Source organism: Phanerochaete carnosa, assembly GCF_000300595.1.
Source record: "Phanerochaete carnosa HHB-10118-sp unplaced genomic scaffold PHACAscaffold_5, whole genome shotgun sequence".
NCBI classification, from domain to species: domain Eukaryota; kingdom Fungi; phylum Basidiomycota; class Agaricomycetes; order Polyporales; family Phanerochaetaceae; genus Phanerochaete; species Phanerochaete carnosa.
The window spans coordinates 909,790-922,782 of NW_006767632.1; the positions used below are offsets into that span (position 1 = coordinate 909,790).

At 58.3% G+C, this 12,993-nt stretch overlaps 5 protein-coding genes across 5 annotated transcripts; 3 read left to right on the top strand and 2 right to left on the bottom strand.

Moving 5' to 3' along the window:
- Nucleotides 1-184: 184 nt before the first annotated feature.
- Nucleotides 185-3,268, top strand: PHACADRAFT_143280 (uncharacterized protein). Its single transcript, XM_007395494.1, has 6 exons — nucleotides 185-723; nucleotides 876-1,309; nucleotides 1,364-1,427; nucleotides 1,478-1,952; nucleotides 2,005-2,068; nucleotides 2,118-3,268. Exons 1-6 carry the CDS (start codon nucleotides 374-376, stop codon nucleotides 2,828-2,830), a joined length of 2,100 nt encoding a protein of 699 aa, XP_007395556.1. The 5' UTR covers nucleotides 185-373; the 3' UTR covers nucleotides 2,831-3,268.
- A 1-nt stretch (nucleotide 3,269) lies between these two features.
- PHACADRAFT_255678 (uncharacterized protein) lies at nucleotides 3,270-5,014 on the bottom strand. The gene has a single exon (XM_007395495.1). The coding sequence runs from the start codon at nucleotides 4,258-4,260 to the stop codon at nucleotides 3,679-3,681; it is 582 nt and encodes a 193-aa protein (XP_007395557.1). The 5' UTR covers nucleotides 4,261-5,014; the 3' UTR covers nucleotides 3,270-3,678.
- A 291-nt stretch (nucleotides 5,015-5,305) lies between these two features.
- PHACADRAFT_208738 (uncharacterized protein) lies at nucleotides 5,306-6,139 on the top strand (the record flags this gene model as incomplete). The annotated part of the gene is made up of 1 exon (XM_007395496.1): nucleotides 5,306-6,139. One exon carries the CDS (start codon nucleotides 5,306-5,308, stop codon nucleotides 6,134-6,136), a length of 831 nt encoding a protein of 276 aa, XP_007395558.1.
- Nucleotides 6,140-6,371: 232 nt separating this feature from the next.
- Nucleotides 6,372-10,428, bottom strand: PHACADRAFT_184039 (uncharacterized protein; the record flags this gene model as incomplete). Its single annotated transcript, XM_007395497.1, has 4 exons — nucleotides 6,372-6,949; nucleotides 7,006-7,218; nucleotides 7,277-10,328; nucleotides 10,403-10,428. The coding sequence occupies 4 exons, from the start codon at nucleotides 10,426-10,428 to the stop codon at nucleotides 6,686-6,688; spliced, it is 3,555 nt and encodes a 1,184-aa protein (XP_007395559.1). The 3' UTR covers nucleotides 6,372-6,685.
- A 576-nt stretch (nucleotides 10,429-11,004) lies between these two features.
- Nucleotides 11,005-12,876, top strand: PHACADRAFT_28276 (uncharacterized protein; the record flags this gene model as incomplete). Its single annotated transcript, XM_007395167.1, has 1 exon — nucleotides 11,005-12,876. The coding sequence occupies one exon, from the start codon at nucleotides 11,005-11,007 to the stop codon at nucleotides 12,874-12,876; it is 1,872 nt and encodes a 623-aa protein (XP_007395229.1).
- Between the last annotated feature and the right edge of the window lie 117 nt (nucleotides 12,877-12,993).

Sequence of the window (12,993 nt, forward strand, 5' to 3'; positions counted from 1 at the left end):
CGTAACGTTGAGGTTGTAGGAGAAATCAAGACACCAAATATTCAACATGCAGCAACAGATTGACCGCTTTTTTCTTGCGCACTTACTGCTGACTACGACGACAAAAAGAGTAATTGTGAGATAAGATAGCCCCAGGCGGCGATAAGGAACGTGCATGCCGCGGTCGCGTCCACCGCCATACTGTCAGATCCTGTGCTCGTAAACGGCGCGCCCATGATGATGGCCTCTAAGACAGTCATCCGCAGTGTACCACATCACGGCTTCCTACCAAGGCTCGCTCAAAACCCTTGGGTTATATATCCCTAGCACACTTGTTTGATCCATGTCTTTTACCCACTAAACATCGTTCTCTCCGTCCGCTGTTTCAACCCACATGCACCCGCCGAGCATGTCGCTCTCTAGGAATCTCTCGCCGAGAGGACCAGCCATCTCTACTCGCGCTTCTGGGCATGGTAGCTGGGCGCCCTCTCTACCCCGCAGGTCCAGGGCTTCACCCAAGGCGTTGCTTGCGTATCTCTCAGGACGTGGTGAGAGCTCGTCATTACCTGATGATCCTATCGGCGAAGAAGCAGTTGAGCTGTCGTACGAATTCGTGCATCCCCGTCATCAGGACCCGGCCGACATCCCAGCCGACGCGGGCGAGAGGGAGGCAGACGACAGTGACACAGCTTCGCTCGAGGAGATGAAGGGTCTTCCGTGGTACAAGCGGCCAAACCCATGGTGGTGAGCACAATATCAGTTGACATGTTTACTGCGTGCTGCTCTCGCTACACTCCAGCTTTGGCATGACAACGTACCATGTGCGCAGCAGCAGCATTTTCCCATTATTCTGGCCAGTCCTTGCACACTAAGTGCTAATCAGATGGAACTTATAGGCTCCTCGCTTTGGTTCCATTCGCAGCGGTTGCTAGAGGCGCGGAAATGGCCCCAAGAATTGGGATATACACTCAGCTCGCATGCGCAGCATACAAGCCTGAACTCAGCTCTGATAATGGGACCCTGCCGGCGACGTACACGTACGCGCCAGGGTATGACCCGCGGCTGTGTGCAAAAGACCCTGTCGTGCAGGAGGCCGTTGCGCAGATGAACATGGCAGTGTCCGTGACGACGGGAGTCCTTACATGCTTGACCGCAGCGTGGTGGGGATCGCTCTCTGACCGTTTCGGACGTATTCGCACACTGTCCTTCGCGGTGTTCGGTCTGCTGATGACCGACGTCAACTTCCTGGTCGTGACTCGCTGGCACACGGTGCTGCCCGGCGGGTACTGGTTCTTGCTCGTTGGCCCATTCCTTGACGGACTCCTAGGAGGTATGACTACTCTCGGGCACTTCTGGACAATATTCTCAGATCGCATATATACAGGCATGCCCGCTCTCATGGCAGCTATACATGCTTATGTTGCGGATTGCACAGAGCCCGGCGAACGGTGCGTCCGTCGCCTCGCTCTGCAAGCCAGCTACTCATACACAAGCGTAGAACGCATGCATTCTCGCGTTTCCTCGGCCTGCTCTTCATTGGAGTGGGCGCCGGGCCATCGTTCGGAAGTCTCCTCATCCGCCTCTCCGGCAGCGTCCTTTCCGTGTTCTACTTCGCGATGGCGATCCACCTCGTCTGTGCCATGTTCTTTGTTTTCGTGATCCCCGAGTCTCTCAGCATACGTCGCATGTTCAAGGCGAGGCGCATCAAGCGCGAGCAACTAGAGAAGGAGCGGTACACCCCAAAGGCGCGCGGATTGAACGCATGGCCGAGGAGTCTCTTTGGCTTCCTGCACCCGCTCGCGATCTTCTATCCCACCAGAATGCGCGATAGCGCGAACCCGCTCAAGCGCGGCAAACGCGACTGGAATCTGTTCTTTATCGTACTCGCGTACGGATTTACAATCTCGGTGACGGGCGCGTATCCGTACAAATTTCAGTACACGAGCGCGACTTTCGGCTGGGGCTCTGAGCAGGTGCGTGTTCTGGTCCTGGAGCTGCGTGCAAGTCAGCTCACATGAAGTCTAGAATGGTTACTGGCTGAGCATCATTGGCGCCACCCGCGCAGCGTACTTAACAATAATTCTGCCCTGTAAGTCATAGCTTCTTGCCATTCGAGCTGTACTGATTTTTTGCCGCAGTGGCGATTAAGCTTGTCAAGTCCAGACGGCGGTCGGCCGTCCAGCTACCGGTCGACCAAGACGAGCCGCTGCGGCCCATCTCGGAGCCACCCGCCACCCCTCCCAGAACCGAGCCCCCGCCCAAGCGGCCGACGCCAACGAACGACGCCTCGCGGAGCACCGCCTTCGACGTCGGGCTCGCCCGCGTCTCGCTCGCGATCGACGTCGTCTCGTACGCGCTCGTGCCCCTCGCGTCGACGGGGCCCCAGTACACGGCCGCGACGGCGCTCGGCGCGTTCGGCGCAGGCTTCGGGCCCGCGCTGCAGAGCGTCGCGCTCGGGCTGTACACACGCCGCAACGGCGGGTCCGGGGCCGGGGCCGAGAGCGGCCGGCTCTTCGGCGCGCTCAGTGTCGTGCAGAGCCTCTGCAGCGACGTGCTCGGCCCCGCGCTGCACGGCTTCACGTTCGTGCACACCGTGCGCACGTTCCCCACCGCGATCTTTTGCGTCGCGAGCGCGTGCACGCTCGCTGCGTCTGTCTTCCTGGCGCTCGTGCGCTTGCCCCGGGAGGGCCTTGCGAGTGGCGGGGAGGAGGGCCCTGCCCCGCGCGCTGCGGGCGGAGATGGGGAAGAGGCGGAGCGAGCTCCCGAGATCGACGCTGCTGTGCCCCAGGTCGCCATCGAGGAAGACGCCGGTGGGAAGGCAGGCTCGCCGCCATCGCTTTTTGCCCTCTGAACGCTGCCTTGTGCAGTTTTTATGTTGGCTGTGCTCGCCTGGACTATCGTGCACAAATAACAACCAGTAGTCTTCCCAAGAACAATTGCAATTGCAAACCACCAGGCCCACCGAGCTGCGTTGAAAGAAGATAGAGCACGACATGGGCAAGTGATGATTTAGCTAAATACGCAATTAGATATCCGGTACTATGAGCGAGGGTGATCCGTGAACCGAACGTCATTACACAATGATACAACCCCGGTCGGGATCGAACCCAAGCTCTTGGAGGTGCTCCTCAGCCGCCTCCTTCTCGCTCTGTCGCAGCTTCTCGCGCGCCTCGATCGGGAACCAGTCCTTCATGAAGTTGAGGAGCGCCCAGTCGACATTCGCTGTGCACACCCACACAGAACAGGTCAGCTCACCACCATCCCACGATTTTAACAAAACACAATAAAAACAGAAACACTGACAGCGATCCGCGACGAGGACCGTCGGCGCGCGGCACATCGGACAGCGGTCTTCCCCGCGCTTCTGCATCTTGACGAGGCAGCGGACGCAGAAGAGGTGGCCGCAGCGGAGGCGCACCGGCTTGAAGGCGATCGCGGTGCAGATCACACACGCGTAGTCGTCGATGTGCGGCACGACGGGCAGCAGCGTCTCGCCGAGCGCCTGCACGAGCATGCGCGCGAGCGACGTCGTCGTCCCCCGCGCGCCGGCTGCGGCGTGCGGCACGAGCTGCTGTGCCGACGACGACGGCGACGAAGGGTGGGTGGGCAGTGCGAGCCGGGTGCTGCCGCTGCTCGTGAAGGCGAAGCGGCCCGTCAGCGAGGGCGACACGGGCAGCGCCGTCCGCTTCGCGTGCTTCTTCAGGATCTTGCGCGTCGCCTCGGTCGTCGCGAACTGGAACTGCGGCAGGCGGGAGGGTGCGCGTGTGAGTGAGTGAGAGCGAACGAACGAAACATGGGTGTGCGTGGGTGTGGTGTGGCGCCAGGACGCACCTTCTTCAGGTCGAGGATGAACACGTTCAGGTCGAGGAACGTCTGCAGCGCGCGCCGGCTCTGCTTGAGCTTGAGCGCATGCCCGCCGACGTCGTACCCGCGCGCGGCGAGGCGCTGCGTGAACAGCGCGAGGCGGCTCTCGGCGTCCTCGACGTTCCGCTCGCCGCGTGCCGCCTCGCTGCGGCTCTCGAAGACCTCGGTGTCGACATACAGCTGGAAGATCTCGCGCCACTGGTACAGGTCCGACCGTCCGCCGCGATGCAGGAACCCCGGGGTGTGCACCGTGACGGCGGCGGGGTTCGATGCGGTCGAGTGCGGGTGGAAGGAGGTCGAGGTCGCGGACACCGGGCGGGCGGTGGATGCCACCTCGCGTGCGAGCGCAGAGAGGTTCTCCTTGAACTCGTCGCTAATTGTGCCGAGATGGGTGCTCAGGGCCTGCAGGGCCTGCATGAGCACCTCAAAAAACTGCGTGTCAGACGCGAGCGGTATGACGACTTCCCGAGGCTCGCCCCGTTGGGTGCTGCGGATAGAGAAATTTCCAGTAAGTTTTATAAGGAAGAGGCATTAGGTACACACGATATGTGTATTATTTGCTTCGAGTCCTCGCCCTCCTGGGTAACCGTACTCGCTGAGGCCGCTTCTGATGCCGAGGCGGTCAGCTCACCCGCGTCCTGCGCTGGCTCTGGTGGGGTGCCCGGAGAGCTATCGAGGCTCTGACTCGACACATTCTCGAGAGCCGTTATGGACTGCAGTGGTAGCTCAGAGGTCTTTGTGTCGGGTGAATTGACAAGAATTCTGAGGCGAGGCTCCAGACGACCCGAGTCTGCCTTGATCTCGTATACGACCCTAGGAAGGCCGGTGTGATCTTGAGAAGAGCTGACGGGAACCCAGGAGGCGTCCGTCTCCCTCGCCTTGCCCTTGCCGCCGGGATCGGTAGCCGACTGGGATTCGAGAAGGACTTGGTGAAGCTTGTCCGGGGGGTAGCCTATCCAGCGACGCACGTTCGTCAGGCCCGCGCTACCAGCGGCGGCGTACAGAAAACGCTCACCAAGGTCCTGGAGCTCGGAGACGACGTTGTTAATTAGCTTCTTGAGCTTGCGATACTCGATGGCATTTTCTGTGAGCTCGGGCGGGAGACTCAGCAGGAGCTGTGTGTATGTCTTAGCGAAATGCATGGCAGAGGTCCGTTGGCCAGGAAAGCGCCCAAAAAGCACTACTTTCTCACGCAGAAACGCTCCGACATCCGCAACAGGAAGCCATTCAGGTTGGCGAGACCGTCCTCTGAGCTGAAAGCATGTCGTCCTTTGTGTGCCGTTCAAAAGATCCCTTATCGCAAAACTGGAAAACATTTGCATAGCCGGCGAGGTGCAGTGCGGCCTGAAATCCGAAAAGGCAATACATTTCTTCCTGCTCGTCCTTAAAAGCTGAACGACTGCGAAGAGGATGTGCCAAGGTGCACACCACTCTCTTGCCCACTTACAACTTTCTGGGCCCGATGTTCCCACAACAGCACTATAGCATATCTTCTCCCGACGCCTACGCACCCGTCCCGCAGCCAACCGGCGAACGGGTCGTCTACGCCTACCACCCCAATCATAGGTCCACCGTCCAGCCCACGCCCATCATCAAGCACCCTCGCCACTGCGACCGCAACGAATGCCATTTCGAACACCAGCGCCCCCGCCCCCAGTCTCACGTTCGGTTTGGCGCCAACAGAACGTACAGAGAGGAGACACAGGAAGAGCGCCGTGCCCGGAGGGCCCAGGAAGAATACCGTGCCCCTCGCGGACACGGCAATGACTACAGGTATGAGATTCTTTACGACAGCCACAGACGCGAGTGCGACGAGCGTAGACATTCTCATGAGCGGAAGAGATTTGCCTACGCCGACCACCAGCACCGTGGACGCCCTTACAGCCAAGACTCGCCCCACAGCCGGCATGTTGAGCATCGTTCTAGCTCTCCCACCGTCGGACCGTCCGTCCTAGACATCCGCGACCCCGGCTGGAAGAATCCGAGGCCACCAGCGCCGCCACACTCTCCCGGCCCCATGAGGCCTGCAGTTATCTACTCTCAACTGGATTTCCCCCGCGGACAGCTTTACGCCAGCCCTCAGGCCTACCCAGCCAGGCCTTCCCCCAGGCGACACTCCACTCATGCTCCCGACGGGACGTACTCCGTCTTGCCGGCCGCCCCAGGCTTTGCGATCCGCCCGCCTACTCAGCCTGTGGCCACCAGACAGCATGCGGGGAGTCCCGAGCCTCGCAGTGTCGGAAGCCTGACTGGATATGCTGCTACCGAATACGGCGGCTCTGACTCTGAGTGACGGACAGCGTGTGGAGAGAGTCGAATTACGAGAGCCGCGTCTCACCGTCCTCCTCCCACCTGCATCCCATTCTCCCCATTTACTGACTCAGCAGCCATACATTTGCTTTCAGTTCGCTTGATGTGCTCTTCTGTTCTAACTTTCAACCGTCCATCCACCTCGCGTTCTCGCCTCAATACTCCTAAATATTGATACCATCCAGAAGCCAAGCCAATAGATTCAATTCAGTGGGAGGACGGGCTTCATATTGCAAGAAAGAGTGGGATGCTATGAACATGCATAGATGGTCCTATATATGATACAATGATACTGTAATAGTGTATGATATCAGAGATGGCGGCAATCTTGAGAGAGACCGGTGAGACACAAGAAAGATATATAAACAAGCTGACGAGTCATTATCAGCGGTCACGGAAGTTAAGGTATGCCAAGCAGAGATAAGAGCATTTATACTCGTTCCAAGAAACAAAAAAGTACACCTTTCCAAGAAAGAGCCATAAGCAAGATGGATTTTAAATCAGTATCCGGGGTAGAGAGAGACAAGGGAGCTCAGTCACGCGGGAGGGTCCGCCCGGTGATGAGGCACTCCTTGACCCACGGGAACGTGACGCAGTTCGCGAGATCGCGCGTCCTGGGGTGGCGCCTGGCCTCGTCCGCGTCCTTGACGACGACGTAGTCGTACATGTCGAGCTTGCACGACGCGTGCGCGGGGATGTCGACAGCCTCGACGCGCGCGGCGCCCATGCAGAGGAGGATGCGCGGGATCATGCGCGCCGCCTCGCGCGACCGGTCGATGTCCGAGTTGCCCTGGGGCTGTGCATCAGCCACCCGCGGTGCAAGCACAGACAACAATGTGGAGAACCGCTCACCCGTTTGGGGTTCTTCCCCGGGAAGATGTCCGCCAGGATACAGAGGATATTCATGTCGCCGAACAGCTTGAAGGGCACCCGGTTGTCCATGATGTCACGGACGTGCTCCGGGCAGTTGCCCCAGTCGACGTCAACCGTCTGCGAGATCCGCGCGTTGAGCTGCTCTGAGGTGCCTGCGGGCAGCAGGTACGGCTGCCACTCCCTCTCGGCCATCTGTACAACAAAAAGACTGTCAGCGGCCCGCTCAACCCCTAGACGCCCGACAACCCACCTCGGCCACCGAATCGTACAGCCAGCCGAACTTGACGCAGGGTATACCGAGCGCGAGTGCGATGAGGAACTTGGGCTTGTGGCACGCGTCGTCTGCGAGGAGGAACACACGCTCAAGCTCCTCGCGCTCAAGCTTGATCTCGCCCTTCTCGAGCACCCAGCGCTTCCCGCCGAGGCTGGGCATGCCCTCCATGCTGAATACGCGGCACCAGTCCTCAAAGATGTGGCCTCCCTGGCTCTTGATCTGCGTCTCGAGGCCTCCGCGTTCCTTGTCCCAGTCCACCATGCCCGGAGAGGTCGTGAGGATGAAGCCCGTCCTAGCGAACATGCCCTTCGTGCTCTTGGACCACGATGCAATCTCGGACAGCTTGGATGGCGTCGGCGACTGCTTGAGCTTCGGCCGCAGGAGCGTGACGACCTGGTCGGCTGTGAGCGTGCGGTCGGCCCACTTGCTGATGACGGAGCGGCTAGGGATCATGATATCCTTCGTGTCGACCTCCTCTTTGTAGCCATCGCCACCATCGCCGAAGCGCACAACGACCTGGCGCTCAGAGGTGTTGCACTGCGACGCATCGGCCACCTCCGCCCGCACGGGCCGCGAAGCCTTGATCAGGACGTAGTCGCCCTGCCTGAGGTCGCACCGCCGCAGCTTGGAGAGGTCGACCGCGTCCTCGGTGCCGTCGTCGAAGCGCACGACGTACCTCTGCCCCGGAGACTCTTCCGAGTAGACGGTACCGACATAGTAGTGCGAGTCCTGCTTCCAGAGCGCAAGCACGCGCGTCGCGGAGACGGACAGGCCTCGTCCAAGCGACGTGGACTTCACCCGGCTCGAGCTTCGGGTAGGCGGCGTCGACGTGTTGGTTTTGATGGAGCGAGCAGACGCCTTCAGTGCGGACGACGTTCCTCGTCTGCGCTTGCGCGTCGAGAGAGAACTCTCCTCCATGTCTTCGTCCGCGAGCTCAGTCAGGACCTCCTCTTGATCGCGATCACTGAGAGCGTCCGATTCGTCATGGTCGTGATCTTCCAGGCGCACTGCCGGGGTGATGGGCGTCGGAGTACCCTTAGCCGTGCCTTTCGACACGGTTCTATAACCGGAATTCAGGAGTTCCTGCTGCCGTTCTCGCGGATCGGACGACGGGATGATCATATCCTCTGAACGGATTGAGGAATCAGCGGCAGGGATGGGTGAGCGCTTCGATGTAAAGAGGTCTGTTCGCGTCCGTTTTCGCGGGGGAGGCATGGTGGAGCCGGAATCTTCGCGAGGGAGTGGTTTGCTCGGCGGCTTGGTTTTCTGATGTTTGCTCATTTCGGCCAGGGGAATGTCTTGGCTTTCACTCTCTTTCTCCTCAGTCTCCCTTGGTCGCTCCGCAGGCGGCATGGCCGCGGGCGCAATAGCCAAAGGCACCTCAGGAGAGGACGAGGGTGCACCCGGGCATTGAGAGGGCTCAGTTTCAGGCACTTCACCCGCCTCTGAATAATCCGGTTCCGCTGCACGTAGTGAACCAGGCGCGTCGTCTTCCCTGAATATCACAGGATCCACCTCCAGACCGGTCGCGGGCAAATTCGACGCTGTTGTAGGCTGAGTTGCCCCGCTGTCGTCACATGCTCCGAAACTGGACCGGCTGTCATCGAGCAATCGGCCTGCATTCGGGAGATTTGACGATTCTGAGGGCTGAGTCTCTTCGATAGTGTGTCCGTGCGGCGCACCGTCGTTGCTATCGATCGGCCGACCAGTTTCAGGAAGGTTGGACACTTCCGAGGGCTGAGTCTCCTCATAGGCGCTTGGTCCAGCAACGGAGTCAAGAGGCTCGTACAAGGCTTGAGTGTGTTGGTGGAGCGCCTGCGCCTGCGCAAGAGCAGCGGTATTCCCCTGAAAACGCCAGCGTTTATTGGGGTTAACCATAGAGAGAACGCTCTGTGGACCCGAGGTAGTAGATGTTATGCCAGATTGATGGTAGATATCAATATCGAGCGGAGGAACGGGAGCATCATCGTCGATGGATTGAGTGGCTACAGCTACAGGGGAGACAGCGTCGGTCAGTTGAGTAACTGCTCCTGTGAAAGCAAAACTCTGTTCATGTTCTGAGTCTGTTTCCAATCGGCTGCTTGTGGGAAGTCGTGGTGAAGAAAGTGCGCGGGTAGCCCCGTCGGTGGGAAAGAAATTATCATCATCGTCATCGTCCTGCCTTTGAGCTTGAGGACAAGAGCCGGAATATAAGGGAGATGAAGAGCGCTGATCCTGCGAATCTTGAGGCTGTGTTGGGGGTTGTGACCCTGTCCGGGAGACAGAAAGATCCCTGAACCGCGTACGAGCCCAGTTTTTATCGCTGGTAAAGGAGGAAAATTCGTCCTGCTCCTCATCGGAAGGTGGCTCTTCAGTGGCAGAGCCCTGTATACGACCCAGCTCTGAGAGGGGCATCTGGAACGTTCTTGACTGCTTCATGTACTTCTTCTCCTGAATATCCCTGGGAAGAGCCGCAAAGGAGTCCTGCGAGGCGGGGGAGGGGGATCTTGGACGCTTTAAAAGATTGTTGGAATGCGACGGCAAAGGTCTGGCACGTCCTTTAGCGCCTGTTGATATGGCTGTCTGGTCGTGAAGGGAGGTACAAGGAATAGAGTGATTGCCGTTATATGCATGGGAAGACTTAGCGACGTCACCGTGCGATAGGGCTACTTTCCGACCAGTTGAAGGGCTAAGAGCTCCTGCTTCCTCGATGCAATTGTCTTCATCCTGCCGAGGTTCGGGAGCAGAGACACGAGACCGGATTTGTGGCACTTGAGACTGCGAGTCTCGCATCCCAAAGCGCGGTCGTACGGGTGCGGGTGCGTTCTCTTTCTGAGATTCCTTCCGGGTAAGCGAATTTTCTTTCGGTGCCTGCGACTGGCTGACAGCTAGGCCGTATAAATTATAAGGGCTTTGAGTCTGCCTTGAAGCAGAGCCAGGAACCTGCTGGTCTTTCACAGGGCAGGTTTCCCCGGTGCCATCTGGTATCGGAGTGAATCCCGCCGACAAGCCCTTTCTCGCTGACTGGCTTCCCTGAGACTCATCATTACTGCTTTAAAAAGAGAGAATAGGTAAGAAGGGTTTAATCGCTTCATCCTGGCTGATATCCATGGGTAGACTTACTACACAGAGTCATTGAAAGTGCCCATTCTCTCGACCTTCCCTACCCCCGGCTGCGTCGCGTTTGGAGGAGCCAGACTGCGGAAGGGAGTCTATGATCCGTTCAATACGAATAAAAAGAATGGCAAAACAAGTGGATGCGTACTACGCACACGCCGATATCTAGCGAAACACGTCGGTTTTGTCCTCAGGCGACGAGATCAATGTGGCGAAAAGAGACCCCGTCTGCGAGTATGAAACGACGAAAGAGACAGGTGTTAGGACGTGTGTATGATTGGTGTAAGCATATTCCTCACTTTAAACGTCTGATAATCAGCCTGGAGGACGCGGAGGACGTGGTTGTTGCTGGCGAGGACGACATTTCGCTCCTAATTGGGCGCTTATGGCGCGCTGCTCACGTGCTTGTTCGAGTCTCAAGCGCCTGGAGCCAGTGCTCGTTCGCGCTTGTCTTCTGCCACAACCGTTCGGACACTCAGCTTGACCTTCTCGCGCTGGTCGCCTCGGCCAGCTGCTGTTTCTTGTTCCGCAAGCCCTCAATACGCTCGTTTGACACGACTCTCCTTTGATTCATGATACTGGAAGACGCAGCGGCGCGGGCAATCCCCATGCCCATGGTCTACGACCTCGAGTCTAACACGAGGGAGACCCGAGCCAAGGAACAGATGCCGGAGCCCACATCCACGCCAAAATTGAAGCACGTCGCTCACAATACAAACTATTCACAGAAATCAGAAGACAAGAAAGAAGAGGAGAAGAAGACGAAAGAGAAGGTAGCCAAGGAGAAATCTACCAAGAAGAAGTCTGCACCAAAGACGACATCCAGCAATACCTCTCACGATGTTGATGATAATGCAGTGCCTAATCCTGTCCCAGATACTGGTGCTACGCAGACATCCTTCACCGTCTATCACACAGGCGGGATCTACTCCGGGGTTTTACCCGTTATTCAGCCTTCGACGACACAGGCCGCGTCTACTTCTGGCTTCTCGCCTTTACCGCCTTTTGCTGCATACGCCACCTCACTCTCATCGTTCTCAGTTCTCGCGGCCTCCACTTCAACTGTTTCAGCTTCGCCGTCGGTCCCGGCCGCCTTAGAAAAGGACCAGCAAGTGAATTCTCCGCAGCCATCGAAGGGTCTCCCTGTAGCAGCTATCGCTGTGCTAGCTTTTATTGGTCTTTTGGTGCTCGTAGGACTGGCTGCTGTTATCAGATCTATATTCCGCAAGCCTAAACGTTCCATCCCGACACCGTCGCGTCCTATCCTTCAAGATCCCTTCCAGGACGACCCTAAGAAGGATCCGGACGAAGAGTCACTGTTTGGAGGCAAGGAACGCTCCTCTCAGGCAGCGAACGAGGTGCTATTAGATTGGAGGCAATACCCGCACACCTCTGTCAGTGTCACGAAACCTTTACCTACTTTCGACGTGCATGCGCCTCAGCCTGGCTCACCATCAAAGCGGGCTTCTGTTGGAATGGCTCAGAACGCTGCTTCTCCCCTCAGTGGTCTTGGCTTAACGCCTGCTACCAACAATCTTGGGGCTAGATCTCCCAGTCGGCTCTCTTTAGTCTCTGCATCGATCTATCCTGGTTCTCCGGTGTCAACAAACCAAGGCCATGGCGTCGGTATCGCTGTTAGTGGGTCTCCTCTCACTGCGGATAACTTGCCTCTCTTGCAGCGATCAAAATCGAATCCGTCCACGCGACGAGCTTCTCAGGCTGGTGGGCGAGCTCGCCACAGCATGCTACCAAGCACCTATGGTACTGCGGACCTCTATGGCGGCCCTGCTTCCCCACTACCAACAACACCCAAGGTGACCGCAGCTACTAACACTGCAGCTGGCCGTGCCCGTGTCAAAGCACCTTACGCCCCTGGTTCGCTCCTCCGCACATCTGCTACAGCTCCAGTTCCGAATAACTCGCTCACCAGGGACCCTAACCCATTCGAGGAGCCTTCCTATGTGCTGCCGCCGATCTCCCCGGTCATGAAGTCTAACGACCGTCGGGAGCGGGACACCAAGGCTCTGACATCAGCACTCGGACTCGCTAGCCCTGCGCCCGCGCCGCCCTCGCCGAACACGACACTCTACCCCGACGACTCGATCACGCTCGCGGGCGACCGTCGGCGTCGGCGCAGCGAGGTCATGAGTCCACCACTCGACGCGACCGCACGCCTGGGCAAGCTCCTGCTGGGCGAATTCCAGAGTACGAACTCCGTTGCCTCTGTCCGCCCGACACCTCCGGCCAACAGTGCCCCTGCGAACGGAGCGCAGCGCACGCGGCAGCCTGTCACACGGAAGAGGGTCGAGGAGAAGCCGCCCCGCGTGCCATCCCCGCCGCCGATGCCGTCGCTGGCACAGATGGCACTGCAGCATAGTAATCCACAGTATTTTGAGGACTATAGGAGTCCGACGTATAGCATCTATGGGCTATACGACCCGGATAGAAAGAGTCGTACGCCAGGAGAGGGAGGATATTGATGGAGTTAGCTTCGGACCTGGTATTCAGACTCACGTATCCCACTACACCACTGTATCCATAGACGATGGACGTCAACACACTAGATTTGTAGCTTATATTAATCGATTTGGTTGCAA

What these genes read in the sequence shown, in the direction of transcription:
- PHACADRAFT_255678 (XM_007395495.1), bottom strand. Translation starts at nt 4,260, where the DNA reads ATGCAGGCCCTGCAGGCCCTGAGCACCCATCTCGGCACAATTAGCGAC.
- PHACADRAFT_143280 (XM_007395494.1), top strand. Translation starts at nt 374, where the DNA reads ATGCACCCGCCGAGCATGTCGCTCTCTAGGAATCTCTCGCCGAGAGGA. An exon ending in AAGCGGCCAAACCCATGGTG is followed by an intron (nt 724 to 875) that starts GTGAGCACAATA and finishes TGGAACTTATAG; the next exon opens with GCTCCTCGCTTTGGTTCCAT. An exon ending in CCTTGACGGACTCCTAGGAG is followed by an intron (nt 1,310 to 1,363) that starts GTATGACTACTC and finishes GCATATATACAG; the next exon opens with GCATGCCCGCTCTCATGGCA.